At 46.2% G+C, this 20,769-nt stretch overlaps 1 protein-coding gene across 3 annotated transcripts in view; it reads right to left on the bottom strand.

The window, feature by feature from the left end:
• LOC138261973 (peroxisomal carnitine O-octanoyltransferase-like) overlaps window positions 1-20,769 on the bottom strand; it is a 278,490-nt gene that overhangs the window by 105,396 nt on the left and 152,325 nt on the right. For all 3 annotated transcript variants that reach the window (XM_069211574.1, XM_069211573.1, XM_069211575.1), the window contains exon 11: window positions 11,856-11,963. In XM_069211574.1, coding sequence (XP_069067675.1) covers window positions 11,856-11,963 — 108 coding nt within the window. The remainder of the gene's footprint in view (window positions 1-11,855; window positions 11,964-20,769) is intronic.

Raw genomic sequence — 20,769 nt, 5'->3', positions numbered from 1 at the left:
GCCTTGATAGAGAGGCCTGCAGATTGCAGAGCCTTCAAAACCTTCTTCAGGTGGACCAGGTGATCCTGCCAGTTGGAGCTAAAGACAGCAATATCGTCAAGATAAGCTGCACTAAAGGACTCCAAGCCAGCAAGGACTTGATTCACCAACCTTTGGAAGGTGGCAGGGGCATTCTTCAAACCAAAGGGCATAACAGTGAACTGATAATGCCCATCAGGTGTGGAGAATGCGGTCTTTTCTTTTGCTCCAGGTGCCATTTTGATTTGCCAGTACCCTGCTGTTAAGTCAAAGGTACTTAAGAATTTGGCAGCACCTAATTTGTCTATCAGTTCATCAGCTCTAGGAATGGGATGGGCATCTATCTTGGTGACAGAATTAAGTCCTCTGTAGTCCACACAAAACCTCATCTCTCTCTTTCCATCTTTGGTGTGAGGTTTGGGGACTAAAACCACTGGGCTAGCCCAGGGGCTGTCAGAGTGCTCAATTACTCCCAATTCCAACATCTTGTGGACTTCCACCTTGATGCTTTCCTTAACTTGATCAGACTGTCTGAATATTTTGTTTTTGACAGGCATGCTGTCTCCTGTGTCCACATCATGGATCTGACCAGGGGTTAGGGAAAACCTGTGTTTTCCAGGGGTGTCTGACCAGGGGTTAGGGAAAAGAGCTCAGCAAACTGTTGCAGGACCTTCCTACAGTCAGATTGCTGTTGGCCAGAGAGGGTGTCTGAATAGATCACTCCATCTACTGAGCCATCATTAGGGTCTGATGACAGAAGATCAGGGAGAGGCTCATTCTCAGCTTCCTGATCCTCATCTGATACCATTAACAGATTCACATCAGCCCTGTCATGGAAGAGCTTAAGGTGGTTCACATGGATCACCCTCTTGGGGCTCCTGCTTGTGCCCAGGTCCACCAGGTAGGTGACCTGACTCTTCCTCTCTAGCACTGGGTAAGGGCCACTCCATTTGTCATGAAGTGCCCTGGGAGCCACAGGCTCCAGAACCCAGACTTTCTGCCCTGGTTGAAATTCCACCAGTGCAGCCTTTTGGTCATACCAAAAGTTCTGGAGCTGTTGGCTGGCCTCAAGGTTTTTACTTGCCTTTTCCATGTACTCTGCCATCCTTGAACGAAGGCCAAGTACATAGTCCACTATGTCTTGTTTAGGCTCATGAAGAGGGCTCTCCCAGCCTTCTTTCACAAGAGCTAGTGGTCCCCTTACAGGGTGGCCAAACAGAAGTTCAAAGGGTGAGAATCCTACTCCCTTCTGAGGCACCTCTCTGTAAGCGAAGAGCAGACATGGCAGGAGGACATCCCATCTCCTTTTGAGTTTTTCTGGGAGCCCCATGATCATGCCCTTTAATGTCTTGTTGAATCTCTCAACAAGGCCATTAGTTTGTGGATGATAGGGTGTAGTGAATTTATAAGTCACTCCACACTCATTCCACATGTGTTTCAGGTATGCGGACATGAAGTTGGTACCTCTGTCAGACACCACCTCCTTAGGGAAACCCACTCTGGTAAAGATACCAATGAGGGCCTTGGCTACTGCAGGGGCAGTAGTTGACCTAAGGGGAATAGCTTCAGGATACCTAGTAGCATGATCCACTACTACTAGGATGTACATATTTCCTGAGGCTGTGGGAGGTTCAAGTGCACCCACTATGTCCACACCCACTCTTTCAAAGGGGATCCCCACCACTGGAAGTGGAATGAGGGGGGCCTTTGGATGTCCACCTGTCTTACCACTGGCTTGACAGGTGGTACAGGAGACACAAAACTCCTTAACTTTCTGGGACATATTGGGCCAGTAGAAGTGGTTGCCTAGTCTCTCCCACGTCTTGGTTTGTCCCAAATGCCCAGCAAGGGGAATATCATGGGCTAAGGTCAGTATGAACTCTCTGAACTCCTGAGGCACTACCACTCTCCTAGTGGCACCAGGTTTGGGATATCTTGCCTGTTGGACTTTTGGCCATACGCATGGTCATCCCTAGTCTTTTTGCCTCCTTCCTCCTGGTTTTTCTGACCTCTCGCTGTTGGCTCTAGGACTCTGAGCACTATATCACTGCTGACCAGTGCTAAAGTGCAGGTGCTCTCCCATCTAAAGTTGGTATGATTGGCTTATACCTAATTGGCATATTAAATTTACCTATAAGTCCCTTGTACAGTGGTATCTCTATACCCAGAGCCTGTAAATTAAATACTACTAGTGGGCTTGCAGCGCTGCTTGCGCCACCCACTGAAGTAGACTTTCAAACCTGTCTCAGGCCTGCTAGCGCAGGGCCTGTGTGCGCAGTTTTCTGCCACAGGGACCTGGCATCTAAATTTACTTGCCAGGCCCAGAACTCCCCTTTTACTACATGTAAGTCACCCCTAAAGTACGCCCTAGCTAGCCCTATGGGCAGGGTGCCATGTATGTAGAAAGGCAGGACATGTGCCATATTGCATGGCCTGTCCTGGTAGTGACAAACAGCCTAACTTGGTGTCTCACTGCTGTGGGTGCTGCCTTCTCATAGGATTGCATTAGAAATGCCCTGCCTTATGTGTAAAGGGTATTGTCTGATTTATGAGGGGTAGCGTAGGCGTGTTTGGTATGGTTGTGATGGGGATAATAAATACTGCTTACTGGTGTGGGTGTATTTTTTATTACTATCACAGAAATGCCACTTCTAGAAAGTGCGCATTTATCTTTGCTTATGATTCTGGTGTTTTGCAGCTTGACTCCAATCCACGTCTGGGCAGAGTGACAGTTGGGGCTTTGTGCATACTTTTCAGACAGCCTGTACACAGGGAGGGTGGAGGTGTCACCAAGGTGCATCTGCATGCTGAATAGTCTTCCTGGGCTGAGAGAAGGGAGAGGCGGGGCACACCTACATTCGTAAAGGCTGTGCCCTGGCCTCACACAATAGGGTCGTTAACCTCCCACTGATGTTTGGAGCCTGTGCTGAAAGGAGAGAGGGGGCACTCCCAGAACCAGTTGTAACTGGCTGGAACCTCCTCTCCCTATCACTGTAAAACACTGTAAAAACAGGACTATAAGTACAGGGGAATTTTCCCCACAATTTGAACATTCTTGGAACTTGAAACTGGACGCAGAACGCTGATGAATGGACTCACCAGGAAACCGCCATGGACTGCTGCTGCTGCTGTGCTGACCAGTGACCTGCCTGGTCACTAGGAGGAACTGCCACCATCTGCACCCCTTGTGCTGGCCTGCAGCTGGGCCCACCAGCCCTGTACTCCTTCTTGTTGAGTTGTTCCCAGGGGCAGGGTGCTGTGGCCCCTGACCCCTGCAACGATCCTTTAGACCTTTGCACAGAATGCTTCCACCAGGAACAAGGCATTCTTTTAATTGCTGAGGCTGCTGATGTGCCCTCGCGCTTTGAAAGCGCTTTTCTTTGATGAAAGAAAATCACCGCCGCAGCCCGGGCTTTTAATTGTGCCCTCGCGCTTCCTGGAGCGCGTTTCTACTAAGGGAGATCACAGCCGCAACCCGGGCTCATAGATGTGCCCTCGCGCTCTCCGCGGCGCCTTTTCTTGGCAGGAATCACTGCTGCAGCCCGGGCAGGGCTTTCTGTTTCAAGTGCGAGGATCGCACTGACTTGAGTGCCCCCGGGGCACTTCAAGGAGTGAAGGAAGGAGCAGCACGCTCCTACCGTGCCCCTGGGGGACGCGCACCCTTCGGAGCGCCCCCGGGGCACACCGGGTCCTTACCGTTCAGCGCTGCCTCCCCAGAGGACGAGGTAAGGCAGCACCGCGGCCGCACACTGGACCGCGTGCGGCCGCTTTCAGGAAGCGGGAGCAGTGCCTCAACGGAGGCCCCTGCTTCCCCCACTACGTTGGCAGCCGCACCGAGGACAAGGGCGGCTGCCTCCCGGCAAGCAGGACGCAGGGAGGAAGGGGGTTCCCCTTCCCCCGGTCACTGCGTTAGGGGCGCGAACGCCCCTCCGACCCTAATCTTTGCCGCTTGGTGCCCCCCCGTGTGAGTGGGCCGGTTGAGGCCCGAGGGGGGGCCCTAAAGGCCCGAGTCCCCAAGAGGGACCCAATAAGGACCGGAGAGGGTGCGTAGTGCCCCTCTCCCGTTACAGGATAACGAGGCCCCCGTTTGGCGCATGGAGCGCCGGGGGCCCCCTTGTTTCGGCTCCTCAGGCACTGGAGGTGCCTTTAGCAAAACAGGTACTTTTAAATGGACCAATATAATTATAATCTAAAGTTCTTGCTACAGACTTTGCCATTATGATGTATTGCCTACCTGTTACATGATGCTTTTACATATGTGTGCACATGTTCCTTTTATGGACATGACTTGCTAATATGTTTCCCTAACTTGCCATAGATTTTCTAATGTTCCTACTATGGGCGTTTTATGATATTCTTATGACAAGTGTGCTAATGTGATAACGTGTTTCCTGACTACTGCTTATGTTGCAGAATACTGAGTAACCTGTGTGTTATGTGTGACTACTGCTAGTTTGCAGAGTAACTAATGTGTAACGTTCTGACAACTGCTAAGGTAGCAGGATAGTACTGTTATGTGATGTTGGTCTAATAATTACGTTGTGTACAATACAGTATATTTTCATATAATCTGGTGTTGTGTTTCCTTTGTGGTGGGGATATTGCGTCACGTGTGTGTGTGTTGTGCAAACGCTTTACACATTGCCTCCGGGTTAAGCCTGACTGCTTGTGCCAAGCTACCAAGGGGGTGAGCAGGGGTTATCTTGGACGTGTAACTCCCTTGCCCTGACTAGAGTGGGTAAGTTCTGCCTGGCTGAGGTACATACCCTAGCCAACCAGAAACCCCATTTCTAACATTGCCTCAGTGTACAGGAGCCCATCTTCCCAATAGACCCTATGTGTTCCAGTTTTCTTGCCATTGGACTCTTCAGCAGCTTGCTGCCTAAGGCCTTCAAGAGAGGGACAGGTTTCTTGCCCCTTACACAACTGCTCCCTTGAGGGTCCCCCTGGGCCTAAGAGCTCAACCTGATAAGGTTCTAACTCCATAGGCTCAGTTCCCTCAGAGGGCAGCACTTCTTCCTGAGAAGAGAGGTTCTCTTTTTGTTGTTGTGTTGTAGCTGGTTTCCCAGCTGACTTTCCTTTTCTCTTGGTAGGCTGGGCCCTTTTTCCAGACTCCAGCTCTACTTTTTCACCCTGAGCCTTGCACTGTGCCCTTGTCTTGACACACACCAGTTCAGGGATACCCAGCATGGCTGCATGGGTTTTCAGTTCTACCTCAGCCCATGCTGAGGACTCCAGGTCATTTCCAAGCAAACAGTCTACTGGGATATTTGAGGAGACCACCACCTGTTTCAGGCCATTGACCCCTCCCCACTCTAAAGTTACCATAGCCATGGGATGCACTTTAGTCTGATTGTCAGCGTTGGTGACTGGATAAGTTTGTCCAGCCAGGTATTGACCAGGGGAAACCAGTTTCTCTGTCACCATGGTGACACTGGCACCTGTATCCCTCAGGCCTTCTACACTCGTCCCATTAATTAAGAGCTGCTGCCTGTATTTTTGCATGTTAGGAGGCCAGGCAGCCAGTGTGGCTAAATCCACCCCACCCTCAGAGACTAATGTAGCTTCAGTGTGACACCTGATTTGCTCTGGGCACACTGTTGATCCCACTTGGAGACTGGCCATTCCAGTTTTAGCTGGAGTGGAGTTAGAAGTGGTACTGTTCTTGGGACAGGCCTTGTCTCCAGTTTGGTGTCCAGGCTGATTACAGCTACGACACCAGGCCTTCTTAGGGATCAAAGTTTTTACCCTTGTACCCAAAATTGGTTTGTGGAGAGGCTCTGGGCCCACCCTCCTGTGCAGGTTTTGGGGGCCTGTAGAAGACTCTTTACTATTTTTGTTTTTGGATGTCTCAACACTCTTCCCCTGGGGAGGCTTTGTGACCCCTTTCTTTTGGTCACCCCCTGTGGAAGTCTTGGTCACCCTAGTCTTGACCCCATGGTCCGCCTTCTTTCCCAATTCTTGGGGAGAAATTGGTCCTAGGTCTACCAGATGCTGATACAGTTTATCATTGAAACAATTACTTAACAGATGTTCTTTCACAAATAAATTGTACAGCCCATCATAATTATTTACACCACTGCCTTGAATCCAACCATCCAGTGTTTTCACTGAGTAGTCTACAAAATCAACCCAGGTCTGGCTCGAGGATTTTTGAGCCCCCTTGAATCTAATCCTATACTCCTTAGTGGAGAATCCAAAGCCCTCAATCAGGGTTCCCTTCATGAGGTCATAAGATTCTGCATCTTTTCCAGAGAGTGTGAGGAGTCTATCCCTACACTTTCCAGTGAACATTTCCCAAAGGAGAGCACCCCAGTGAGATTTGTTCACTTTTCTGGTTACACAAGCCATCTCAAAAGCTGTGAACCATTTGGTGATGTCATCACCATCTTCATATTTAGTTACAATCCCTTTAGGGATTTTCAACATGTCAGGAGAATCTCTGACCCTAGTTATGTTGCTGCCACCATTGGTGGGTCCTAGGCGCATCTCTTGTCTTTCCCTTTCTATGGCTAGGATCTGTCTTTCCAAAGCCAATCTTTTGGCCATCCTGGCTAGCTGGATGTCCTCTTCACTGGAGTTATCCTCAGTGATTTCAGAGAGGTTGGTCCCTCCTGTGAGGGAACCAGCATCTCTGACTATTATGTTTGAAGACAGGGCTTGAGAGGCCCTGTCCTCCCTAGTTAGGACTGGTAGGGGGGAATTTTCCTCCAAGTCACTATCTTCATCCTCTGTGTTGCCATCCTCAGAGGGGTTGGCCTTTTCAAACTCTGCCAAAAGCTCCTGGAGCTGTAGTTTGGAAGGTCTGGGGCCCATTGTTATTTTCTTTATTTTGCAGAGTGACCTTAGCTCCCTCATCTTAAGATGGAGGTAAGGGGTGGTGTCGAGTTCCACCACATTCATCTCTGTACTAGACATTATGCTTCTAAAAGTTGGAATACTTTTTAAGAATCTAAAACTAGTTCTAGGTTCTAATTCAAACTTTCACAAAACTTTTAAACTCTAAAAGGAAATGCTAAACAGGGACTAACACAAGGCCCTAGCAGGACTTTTAAGAATTTAGAAAAATAGTTCAAATTGCAAAAATCAATTTCTAATGACAATTTTTGGAATTTGTCGTGTGATCAGGTATTGGCTGAGTAGTCCAGCAAATGCAAAGTCTTGTACCCCACCACTGATCCACCAATGTAGGAAGTTGGCTCTGTATGCACTATTTCAAAGTAAGGAATAGTATGCACAGAGTCCAAGGGTTCCCCTTAGAGGTAAGATAGTGGCAAAAAAGAGATAATACTAATGCTCTATTTTGTGGTAGTGTGGTCGAGCAGTAGGCTTATCAAAGGAGTAGTGTTAAGCATTTGTTGTACATACACACAGGCAATAAATGAGGAACACACACTCAGAAACAATTCCAGGCCAATAGGTTTTTGTTATAGAAAAATATATTTTCTTAGTTTATTTTAAGAACCACAGATTCAAATTCTACATGTAATATCTCATTTGAAAGGTATTGCAGGTAAGTACTTTAGGAACTTTGCAGAATTACAGTAGCATACATACTTTTTACATAAAACACATTTAGCTGTTTTAAAAGTGGACACAGTGCAATTTTCACAGTTCCTGGGGGAGGTAAAGTAATGTTAGTTTTTGCAGGTAAGTAAACCACCTACGGGGGTAAGATGAGGGTCCAAGGTAGCCCACCGTTGGGGGTTCAGAGCAACCCCAAAGTCACCACACCAGCAGCTAAGGGCCGGTCAGGTGCAGAGTTTAAAGTGGTGCCCAAAACGCATAGGCTTCAATGGAGAGAAGGGGGTGCCCCGGTTCCAATCTGCCAGCAGGTAAGTACCTGCGTCTTCGGAGGGCAGACCAGGGGGGTTGTGTAGGGCACCGGGGTGGGGGGGACACAAGTCAGCACAGAAAGTACACCCTCAGCAGCGCGGGGGCGGCCGGGTGCAGTGTGCAGTGTGCAAACAAGCGTCGGGTTCGCAATGTAAATCAATGGGAGACCAAGGGGTCTCTTCAGCGGTGCAGGCAGGCAAGGGGGGGGCTCCTCGGGGTAGCCACCACCTAGGCAAGGGAGAGGGCCTCCTGGGGGTCACTCCTGCACTGGAGTTCCGATCCTTCAGGTGCTGGGGGCTGCGGGTGCAGGGTCTTTTCCAGCCGTCGGGATTTTAGAGTCAGGCAGTCGCGGTCAGGGGGAGCCTGGGGATTCCCTCTGCAGGCGTCGCTGTGGGGGCTCAGGGGGGACAACTTTGGTTACTCACAGTCTCAGAGTCGCCGGAGGGTCCTCCCTGAGGTGTTAGTTCTCCACCAGTCGAGTCGGGGTCGCCGGGTGCAGTGTTGCAAGTCTCACGCTTCTTGCGGGGATTGCAGGGGTCTTTAAATCTGCTCCTCTGAAACAAAGTTGCAGTCTTTTTGGAACAGGGCCGCTGTCCTCAGGAGTTTCTTGTTTCTCTTGAAGCAGGGCAGTCCTCTGAGGATTCAGAGGTCGCTGGTCCTGGGGAAAGCGTCGCTGGAGCAGGGTTCTTTAGAAGGCAGGAGACAGGCCGGTAGGACTGGGGCCAAAGCAGTTGGTGTCTTCTTTTCTCCTTCTGCAGGGGTCTTTCAGCTCAGCAGTCCTCTTCTTCTTGTAGTTGCAGGAATCTAAATTCTTAGGTTCAGGGGAGCCCTTAAATACTAAATTTAAGGGCGTGTTTAGGTCTGGGGGGTTAGTGGTGAGGGTGGGTACACCCTCTTTGTGCCTCCTCCCAAGGGGAGGGGGTCACATTCCTATCCCTACTGGGGGAATCCTCCATCTGCAAGATGGAGGATTTCTAAAAGTTAGAGTCACTTCAGCTCAGGACACCTTAGGGGCTGTCCTGACTGGCCAGTGACTCCTCCTTGTTATTCTCATTATCTCCTCCGGCCTTGCCGCCAAAAGTGGGGCCGTGGCCGGAGGGGGCGGGCAACTCCATTAGCTGGAGTGCCCTGCGGTGCTGGAACAAAGGAGGTAAGCCTTTGAGGCTCACCGCCAGGTGTTACTGCCTGGGGGAGGTGATAGCATCTCCACCCAGTGCAGGCTTTGTTACAGGCCACAGAGTGACAAAGGCACTCTCCCCATGTGGCCAGCAACATGTCTCGAGTGTGGCAGGCTGCTAGAACCAGTCAGCCTACACGGGTAGTTGGTTTAAGTTTCAGGGGGCACCTTTAAGGTGCCCTCTGGGGTGTATTTTACAATAAAATGTACACTGGCATCAGTGTGCATTTATTGTGCTGAGAAGTTTGATACCAAACTTCCCAGTTTTCAGGGTAGCCATTATGGTGCTGTGGAGTTCGTGTTTGACAGACTCCCAGACCATATACTCTTATGGCTACCCTGCACTTACAATGTCTAAGGTTTTGCTTAGACACTGTAGGGGCACAGTGCTCATGCACTGGTGCCCTCACCTATGGTATAGTGCACCCTGCCTTAGGGCTGTAAGGCCTGCTAGAGGGGTGACTTATCTATACTGCATAGGCAGTGTGAGGTTGGCATGGCACCCTGAGGGGAGTGCCATGTCGACTTACTCGTTTTGTTCTCACCAGCACACACAAGCTGGCAAGCAGTGTGTCTGTGCTGAGTGAGGGGTCCCCAGGGTGGCATAAGCTATGCTGCAGCCCTTAGAGACCTTCCCTGGCATCAGGGCCCTTGGTACTAGGGGTACCAGTTACAAGGGACTTACCTGGATGCCAGGGTGTGCCAATTGTGTAAAACAAAAGTACAGGTTAGGGAAAGAACACTGGTGCTGGGGCCTGGTTAGCAGGCCTCAGCACAATTTCAAATCAAAACATAGCATCAGCAAAGGCAAAAAGTCAGGGGGTAACCATGCCAAGGAGGCATTTCCTTACATCTGCCCTTTGGGCTCTTCTTACCCCCCCAACCCCGGGTGCTTCACAAAGGTTCTTAAAGTAGTTGTGGAGCAGCAAAGGGTGCAGGGGATACGCCTTATCTACCTCGACGACTTGCTGATAATAGATCAATGTCCGCATCATCTCTTCCTCCAACTTCAAACGGCCACCAACCGCCTGGAGTGGCTAGGTTTTGTGACAAACAAGAAAAAGTCACTACTGGTTCCTTCACAGAGAGCAACTTTCCTGGGCTTTGTCATAAACTCTGCTATGGCTACCATCAGCCATCCATCCCAGAAGGTGGCGAAGATTTGACACAAGTTGAGAAAGACCCTGGTCAAACTTTGCACATTGCTAAGGCAGATTGTTCGCCTGGTGGGCCTCCTATCCAGACCATCTTTCCAGAGACCCTCCATTACCTGGCCTTCCAGAAGTTAAATACCTCTTGTCTGAAGAAAGGATTAACTTACTCCCTACTGGTGTCTCTCTCGGATGAGGCGAAGGAAGAAATCAGCTGATGGCTGTCCTACATAGAAGCAAGGAATGGGAGAATGATTTTCACTTGGGCCCCAGACCTCATTATAGACTCAGATGCCAGAAGTTCAGGTTTTTGCACCAGATGCGGAAAGTTTTCTGCAGGGTGCTCCTGATTTTCTCAAGCCCAGAAATTACATATCAACTGCTTGGAGCTTCTAGCCGGCTCCTTCATGATTTATTGTTGAACGAGATTCAGTTGTGCATCCTCTTCAAGATGGACAATGTGTCAACGGTCCTATATATCAACCATCTGGGGGCACTCGCTCCAAGGTTGTCTCTGATCTTGCAACCAATTTTCGTCAGTACTGCCTGGACCATCAAATCTCAGTCATGGTGGAATACCTCCCAGGGCAAGCAAACCAGGTAGCGGATTGGCACTTCAGTCATCTCAGGGAATCTAGCCTGTGAAAACTTCAGCTGAAAGTCTGTGTCAAGCTTCAGGAATACTAGGGTCCTTTCTCAGTAGACCTCTTTGAACCCTGGCTGGACCACCAATTACCCCGCTTCTTCAGTTGGAGACCAGACCAGCGGGCTGCAGGGATGGACGCCTTCCTTTGGGATTGGAGTCATGGGAAGGGTTACACTTTCCCTCCGTTTGCAGTGAACACCTGCTTCTCAACTCAGACCAGGAGGCAACGCGCAGAAGTAGTATTGATCACACCTTTTTGGCGATCTCAATTCTGGTTTCCTGTTCTTCTAGAACTTTCCGGGGATTTTCCAATCTGTCTCCCCCTGCTTCAGAACCTTCTTCTCAACCCGGATCAGATTACACATTGACTGACAATAGAAGACTTCTAAGTTAAGGCAGTCTTGAACAAGCAGTCTTGAGATGAGCAACTCTAACAAAGCACCAAAACCAGTTTGAAGACTTGGAGTCTAAGGAAGTGCATTAAGACAAACAAATGCCATATTGTGCATAATTTGTTAGGTGCCGGAGACAATTTACTCCATTATAATGCTGAAATTTTCCATAGTGACTATACTGATGGGATAAATGCCACATGCATGCGTACATCTGTTTAAGGCTGATGATTAGTTGAGCAGGAACATACTGGTCAGCAATCAAACTTTTTTGCAGCACACTACTAAATATAAGCAGAATTATCAGAATTGAAAAGTACAATAGAACAACAATTTGTACTATGGATAGCAAGTCATTAATGTTTCACCGTCCTTTATAATAACATCAAACCCTAGCATGTTTCATGTCACTACTTTAAATTTTACTAAACTATTGACATTCACCCTACACAGTAAAATGCATGTCTACTTACAACACAATAGCATCATGTATGTTGGTAAGTACAAATAGGACAATTCATAATAGCATGTTCATCAAGATGTGGAGAAGTTTTAAAAAAGTCAAGCAAAGGAAACTAGCAGGAATGCTGCACTGTTCATTCTAGTGTTAATGAGATGGAATATAGAAACATCACCTCCTTCCAGTACTGTTTTTTGGCTAGCCTGATGTCACTGAGAAGTTTCTCATCCAGGCTGAAGACCATTTCTTCTGGCCAAGGTATTTCTCGAACTTGCTTTGACCCCTGTGGTAAAAGACATAAATATTCAACAATATTTCGATGTACATATAGATATAAGACCATGGAATGTAAATCAATTATATATGCTGTGTGATGTAAATGGCCTTGAAAAGGTCGGCTCACCTCAACTTGGAGCACCATCTGTTCTTCTGTATAAAGGTTGTGGCATTTCACTCAAAACTTCTTAAATTGCTTTTGTGTGACACAAGTTAAGCACTCGGAGTCCAGGTGCATAGTAAGTACCTTCAGACAGTTTATCTGACCTGGATAGAATACTAGGCATAGCACAGTCAAAGAGTTTTTACTTGAATTCCACGCTTATTATTATCTAAAAAAAAGTTCAAGCAATGGCTACCTTGCATATTTTTATATTTCTATATTCCTTTTTTTCAGACATGTGTGGAAGTGGTCTTGTCTTGCACCAAAGGAATCAACAGAACCTCTGAGAGGCCTAAACATGGACGAAATAAGCAACATGTACTATAAATGGCCTCTAAAGGATCAGCAACTCCAGTGCATTTGGGCCATTATAATCATTCGCCACGGAAGAAATATATCTTATAATGAATAAGCTATAGCAGTGCTTAATTTGTGCTTGCTGTTTCCGGTGCTGAGCACCGGCACATATTTTTGAGGGCCGGCGCTTATTCTTCTGCGTCAAGCATTTGCTGCGAACAAAAGACACATATGGGAAAGACATAGGAAGAGAAAAAAGAAAAAGCGTCACGAAGGAAGGAAGTAGAAAGCTGCAGGAGTGATCTGAAGCCTCAGTATTCTGTGTTCACACATTTAATTGCAGCAGCCGCGTGTTTAAGAGGAGGGCTTTGGGCACCGGCACCTTTTTATTTACAAATTAAGCACTGGGCTACAAGACTGAATTATACACTTTCAACACTGAGAAAAAAGGACTGGATAAAAAATAAAACATTCATGGAAGGACCCATCCCGTGAACAGCTGTTCGCCTAATAATCAATGTTTGTGGAATAAAAGTAAATACTTCACAGCGGTGCCCGGTTTACTAGTCTACCTAGGAGAAGCAAACTAACTGACAGTGTGATGCAATGAAAGGAAAGAGAAAAATAAAGAGCAAACAAATAATATATCTAAGATTTACTTCCACCGAAGGCCATCTTTCAAATAGCAATGATTTAATTCCACAGTTTAAAATCAGTACTCATCTGAAAGGAGTTCTTTATTGCCAATTAATAAAAATCATTACAATATAAACAAACATTAATAGAAATATTATACTCAATTCAGAAACATCTGCTGATATAGCAGGGTCTTGTTATAAGCTAGGTGCAAATCCCTAAAGAGATTCCCGGAGGCTGGCATTACTGTTCCTGGTGGAAACTCCACATGGAATTCCACACCTTCAAATGGCGAAATAACTGTGGACACAGAATCACTGCTCAGAATTCCGCGCAGCATCTTCTTTTCTGCGAGATGTAATGCTCCTATTTAGCACGTGCTGTGAACATCTGCTGTGCTTTCTATGAAAGCCCAGGATTGGGGGGAGGGCGTGTGGGGGTGGGGCGTTGGAAGACTGAAAGAAAAGAAGTGCTCTAATGGAGGAAACATCGCATGCTACCCTGTGACAGAGAAACATGTCCGCAGAGACCAGGAGAAGAGGATTGTCTGCTGCTGCAGCAGCAACTTCATACAAATTTACGAGCCGAAATTTCCAGCTACTAAAATAGGGTCAAGTGTTCTCATAGTTATTATTCCTATTGGTTTTCTGACATGCACTTCTTGAGGCAAAAGAATGTGCTTTGTTTAAGTGCCTTTAAAACCAAGCTTGTGCATGCCTGGCTTTTGTCTCCTGTATCCTGTAGTGACAAACGATTTCTTCACTCCAATGTATGCTGATTTGCAGAGAAAAGTGATATGTTGACTTTAATAACCTGATGATGTGGCAGATTATGAGGATGTATGTAATAAAGTCACTTTTATTTTTTTTAAATTTTATTTTGCATTTAAAAAGAAAAAGCGAAGTGTTCAATAAATAAGTCATTAGCAGCAGGCAAAAAGTAAAATGCTACTTTTATGTACATAGCGTTAAATGCAAGCGAGCCAGAATTGGAGATATTATGCTGCGGATCTTTCATAAAGCTTATGACATACAGTACTCAGACGCTGCAAATAGCAAAAAAGTGCGAGTGCATAGCCAATACATAATGGATCGAGGACGTGTATAGAAACAGACCAGGGGAAGAAATATTCCTCAGCTAAAAGTCCATGGGACATATAAAGTCTAAGTGCATGAGAAAAGAGTCAATGAATTTAACGGTTTGGTAAACATAACGTGCGTCATGCATTAAAAAAGACATAGTACATTCTTCCACCATTTTGAAACTATGTAGGAGAAGCCAAATTCGATCTATATTACCCATCATTCAATCCATGGGCTTCCAGACTCAGGATTAAAAACAGAAATGCCAATGGATAATAACCTATACCGTTAGCGGGAGGCACAGAAAACGTATGGGTCAGAGCGAGCTGGGACTTCCCTGACTGAAGTGAAAACAAGTCTGTCCAGGTCCTCCCCCAGCTAAGCGGATCCCCTGCCTCAGATATAGTTCACACTCTCCATCCACTTAGTAACAGCCAACCAGATCCAAGCTCCCCGTCTCTGCGCCTTCTGCCCTTTGCACTCATACAAATTAATTTCCATTTTATATGTTGCCATAGACCTGGACTTACATTCTGCAAATGTTGGGGGACACAAAGTTTAGCCAGCCTTTTGCAATACACATCCGCGCAACTGCCATAGAGATGAAAAACAGATGTGAGTCTGTATTCAAAGACCCAGTGCCAGCAGTGCCATTGACCAACCCTAGTAACTTTATGAAAGAAGTAATTTAAATTTGCTCCCCAATGATCAACCCAATGAAAGTACCAAAATCCCCTAAAAAGGGGTCTAATGCAAGACATGAAAAGAACATGTGCACAATTTCGGCCTGATGTGCCCCACACTGATGGCAACTGCCATTGGAACTCCTACCTCATCTGTGTAACTCAGCCGGGTGTATGAAAGATCAAATATAGTGTTTAAATGTTGGCTCTTTAACCCTGCTGTCAACAATACCTTATTACCAATATCTAGTGATTCCTGAAGTAACAGTCCTTCTGTCCAGAGTCTGCTTTCCCACTTGGCCGTTTTGGGCCTCCAAGTCATCAGGCAGCTCTTGTAATAGTAAACTATAGATTGCACCAATCCTAGCCCCTTTATGGATGACGTCTTCTAAGGGGACACGGCTGACCACGAGCTGGTTGTTATTTGCCTTACTAATGAAATCCAGAATCTGAAGATATTTAAAAAAATTGGCCTTGGTTAACCCCTAAACGTCTTGAAGCTCACAAAAAAAGTACAGCTGCCCCTCCTCATAAAGATCACCCAACGTAGTAATACCATTCGGAGCCCGTCTTCTACCAACTATGTCATGAATTACAGAGGGTAAGCCAGTGAGCCCCATAAAGGTGTATAATAATTAAATTTGGTGAAACCGACTCTTTTCGTGATTTGTTACCATAGCCTAAATGCCCCTTGCAGAGTCTTAAACTTTGCCTTTTAGTAGTAGCTAGCCTCAGTCAACAGTATTAGCTCGTAAATTGATAGAGCTTCTGCTAAGCTTAAACCATGCATCCTACCCGTATTGAGAATGCCTATATGTTGCAACATGCAGGACCTGTAATAAAATGTGTTGATTTCCAGCGGAATTGCCCTGAACAAATATAGCAACTTTGGCAGAATTGTCAATTTCAGCACATTACACCTCCCCATCAGCGAGAGGTACAGATGGTTAATTCTCCTAAGTTCCTGCCCTATATTACCTACCATGGGGACTAGATTCAGTTCAACTAAATGACCTAGAGCTGCTGATATGTACGTATGTTGCCTTCTCCACCATCCGAAGATCCCTAAGCCCAGTTCCCTTAGTGTAAACGACTTGTGTCTTTCCTTCACTAAGTCTACATCCAGCAAATGTCCCAAATAGTTTTGCTTCTTTTTCTATTTTAGTTAATGCCTTTATGCGGTCTGAGGTAACCACTGCTATGTCTGCATAAGCCAGAACCTCATATTCAATCTGGTTCGCCACTACAGGGCAGATCTGTGGGTTCTCCTCAAAGTGTAATAAAGGAGCTGATATATAGGGAAATAACAATGGTAAGCACAGACACACTGGTCTTGTTCCCCTTGTAATCAATATTCTTTCTGATTTGAACCCCAAAAGTCATAATTTTGCATTGGGGGCTTGATGCAGTGCTTTAACGGCCTTAATAAATCTGGGGCCAAACCCCTGCCGCTCAAGAACCGCCCACAAATAACCCCACGAGACCTGGCAGAGGCCTTCTCGGCGCCTATTAATACCAGACCCATTTCTTTTTTAGTTACTTCAGCAATATCAAATAGAGAAATTACCCTTCAAACCTGATCCACTGTTCCTTGACCAGGTATAAAACCATGTTGTCAGGGTGATACCAAACTAGCTGTTACAATTGGCATCCTTGCGTGGTCGCCCCTAACTTTTTGCTTCTGCGTCCCAGGTTGTTTCAATGTGCTGGACTCTGTTTTTGCTATTTTGTTTGCTCTGGACACTACCACTGCTGACCAGTGCTAAAGAGTGAGTGTTCCCCATATAAATTCTATATGTAAATTGGCTTATCGTTAATTGGCACATTTGATTTACTACTAAGTCCTTTGGGAGCAGATAGAAATCTGGAGTTTAGGGTCTCTGAACGCACAATTTAAAAATACATCTTTTAGTGAAGTTGTTTTTTAGTTTTGTGTGTTTGAAAATGCCACTTTTAGAAAGTAGGCATTTTCTTGCTTAAACTGTTCTAAGACTCTGCCTGTTTGTGGATTCCCTGTCTGGGTCAGTGTGACAGGTGGGCTGTTTGCACCTCTCCTCTAAACAGTGACACAAAGGGAGTTGGGATGTAGCCTGCATATCCCAATGGGCCATCTGAGATGGAGGAGGAGTGGCCACTTACACCTGAAAGGGCTGTGCCTGCCCTCTCACAATGCAGTCTCCAACCCCCTGGTGTGTGTCTGGGGCCTGGGCAAGGCAGGATCTTGAAAACAACAGACTTCTCTTTGAAGTAGGCCTACTTCAAAGGCAGAAAGGGGTATAAGAAGAGGACCCAAAGCCGCTGAAAATCAAATTACTTCTGGAACCGAGAGGAACCTCTGCCAAGGAGAAGAGCAAAGTCCCTTTGCCTGTGACTGTGCTTTGCAGGGTTGGCCTGCAGTAGCTGCTTCTGCCTGAGAGAGGACAAAGACTGACTTTTGTGTGACTTCCCAATGGTGAAGAATCCCCAAGGGCTTGAACTGAGCGTGCCTCCTGTTGTTAATGCCTCAGGTACATCAAAGACTTCTCTCTGCCAGTGCCTAGACTTTCAGCTGAGAGTCCTGCCCTGCCAAGTGGTGCCCTAACCTGTCTCTGGGCCCTTGAAAGGTGAAGCTGGTGGAAAAGGACAGAATTCCATGCAAAGGCGCACCAACTGCCCCGTGGCTGGTAAACGACACCACGCCAGCCTTGTGGCTAAAATCAACGCTCCACCTGCAGCATGGCTGGGAGATCGATGTAACGCGGCTGGAGAAATGACCCACAACACCCAGAGGAGCTGCTGTTAACGACGCAAAAGGAAAACGAGCTGCAAAACGAAAAAATTCCGAAACCATTTGGTTTAGTTTTTTTCAGAGTATGAAAAAATATTTTTTTGGGCATTCACAAAGGGGAAGGTGTCCCATGGGGACCTCTTCCCTTTTGCGACTGTGTTATCATCCATTTCAAGTGGATGGTAACTGCGAGTTGGTTTGCGACCGCATTCGCGGTCAATAAGCAACTCAGCATTGCGATGCGGTCACAAATAGGAAGGGAACACCCCTTCCTATTTGCGAGTCGGAATCACATTTTGCGAGTCGGTACCGACTCGCAAAATGTGACTCTGCATCGCGTAAGACCTTTTGCGCCTCGCAAACTGCGTTTTTCGCGGTTTGCGAGGCGCAAAAGGCTTCCTACATCTGGCCCTTATTCTTTTTAAAATTCATATCTTGACTTGTGTATGTTGGAATTTTGTCATTTTGGTCTTGTTTTATTTAGATAAATATTACTTATTTTTCTAAACCTGTGTTGTGTCATTTTGTAGTGTATCCACTGTGTTACTGTGTGTGTTGGTACAAATACTTAACATATTGCTTCTGAAGTTAAGCCTGCCTGTTCATGACAAGCAACCCAGAGGATGAGCGGGGGTTAACTGAGAGTGACTCTCCTTTACCCTGACTAGAGTGAGGGCCCTTGCTTGGACAGGGGGTAACCTGACTGCCAACCAAAGACCACATTTCTAAAAGTAGTGATAACTTTTCTTAACCGGTTTGCCAGCACCTTACCATATATGTTTAGCATCACAGTTTATTAAAGGGATTGGTCTATATGACCCTGGATTTAAAGGGGATTTGCCTTTCTTTCTCAATGTAATAATATTGGTTGATTCCCAGAAGGAGCGGATCCCCTCAGCCTGTGCTTCCAAAAAAACTGAGAGCGTATCTTACCGTAGTTTGTTATAAAGGCCTAAAGAAACTCAGGGGGTTATTCTAACTTTGGAGGAGTGTTAATCCGTCCCAAAAGTGACGGTAAAGTGACGGATATACCACCAGCCGTATTACGAGTTCCATAGGATATAATGGAGTCGTAATACGGCTGGTGGTAAATCCGTCACTTTTCCGTCACTTTTGGGACGGATTACCACCTCCTCCAAAGTTAGAATAACCCCCTCAATATGTAAATTATCTGACCACGTGGCTTTCCCTGATGCTAGTGAATTAATTGCTTCTACTATTTCCTCAGAAGATATTGGTACATCCAGAGCGGCCCGATCTTCCAAATTAAGCCTAGCTCTATCTATTACACTTAAAATCTCATCATAACCAGCTTGGGGAGCAGCTGTATATTCTGTGTACAAGTTCTCAAAGTTCTTTAAAAACCCTAATTATGTAATGTGAGTAAGCGTCCAGCATTTTTGCCATATTTGTTGCATTCCGACTTGTGATTGTGAAAGTTAGCAGCAATCTCTTTGCTAAAATCCTAGCCTTTAGCACTGCAATCTTTTGTTGAGCTTCAGTGCTAATAAGCCTCTCGGTTACTTATTTAGTCTGACGCTCCTCTAATAGTGAACGTTTTTCATCAAATCCCTGGCTCTCAATGCCTCTTTGTGTTTGCTGATACAAGGCATAGATTAAAGGTTAGCCCCTGATTCTGGCCTTTGAAATGCCCCACATCATCGTATCCATGGCAGTACCCATACTGATAAATCAAAAGTCAATTATCCATTTACACACATAACCTAGATACTCTGTATTAAACAAAAGGCTTTTATCAAAGGGCCAATTAGCCCATGGATTAATGAAACCAGTAACTGGGACTTCCAACACCAGTGGGTTATGGTCACATAAGCTCTTGGGGTACCTTTCAATTGCAACCTGACCACTGAGTACAGTGGAAACAAAAATGTATTCCAGACACACTAATTAATTGTGAGGAAAAGAAAAAAAGTATACCCAGGGTCCAGTGTGTTTTAGTATGTCACATACATCAACAATCCTGTGACCACCCGTTGACATACCCTCAATACCAATGGTTTCCTACTGGTAAAAGGTTGGGGTCCAGATGAATCCTGTTAAAGTTCCCACATAGAATAAGAGGGGCTGGCAAAGTTGTTAGTTCAATATTCAAATAGTCAATAACAACAGCTTTGTCTAAATTAGACCCATAAACTGAGCATAGTGTAAACCTCCCTCCTCCTGTACAGCATTCCGAAATGACCCACCTACCCAGCTTATATGTACAGCTCCGAATTACAGAGCAACTAGACTTATTTAGTAGGACAATTATCCTCCTAGATGTTAAACACTGTTGTGTAAGCCCAGAAGTGAGAAACCAACGTCAGCCAAGAGTCCTCCTCTTACCCCAAGGAATGTAAGTCTCCTGGACGCATACTATACCCCACTTTATCAACCTCAAGCCAAGTGCCACCCTACCTCTCTTGGCCCTATCATTCAAGTCACACACGTTTATCGGGCAAATACATAATTTACTATCAACCATTCCGACCTATTTTGAGCAAACCTTTAGACTAGACCAAGTGAGGTATCCATCTGCTAGTATGCCACCAGAGCGACCAGACTGCCTTGTTCCAAAAACAGGACATGAAAAGGAATCAGCCCCAATACTTTCTGCTGTTCATCTAAAACACTGCCTTTGTCTGGTGTGCCAAAATCCAGTGCCCTGCCCCTCCACCAATACCCACAGCCCCCTTCTCCTTTCCTGCCCCTCCAACCCTCTCCCTGCTTCCATACCTCCCCCAACCAGGCACTAGGGGCAATTGCACCTTCCAGGTCTGTAGACAGTAGAGTGCCCTCCTCCCAGTGACTGACTCATTATACAGTTCCCAAACAAAAGCCGTCTGAATGAAGTCTGTTCTGCTCATTGTTTAAATAAAAAAACTAATCAATCGGAAATATTTCAGCACATAAAAATGATCAAGACTTATGAGCAATATTCCATCATCAGCCATCATCAAAAATCATATGTTGTAACTTCCCAAACCAAGTTATCCAGAGTTTAAACTTTCAAGGAACTTTTTGACTTTAATTTCTGAAGTAAAAAAGTGAGCCCTGCCCTGAATGATGAACTTTAGCTTGGCTGGATTCATCAGAAACACTTAAGCCCCCTTATTCTGAAAGGGCTGTATCATTTGTCTCAAACGCAAAAACAACAGATGATGGACGGAATGCAGAACAAATCA

Source organism: Pleurodeles waltl, chromosome 10 (genome assembly GCF_031143425.1).
Source record: "Pleurodeles waltl isolate 20211129_DDA chromosome 10, aPleWal1.hap1.20221129, whole genome shotgun sequence".
Classification (NCBI taxonomy): domain Eukaryota; kingdom Metazoa; phylum Chordata; class Amphibia; order Caudata; family Salamandridae; genus Pleurodeles; species Pleurodeles waltl.
The sequence above is the reverse complement of the archived record's forward strand: the minus strand, read 5'-3'. Positions and strand labels throughout refer to the sequence as shown.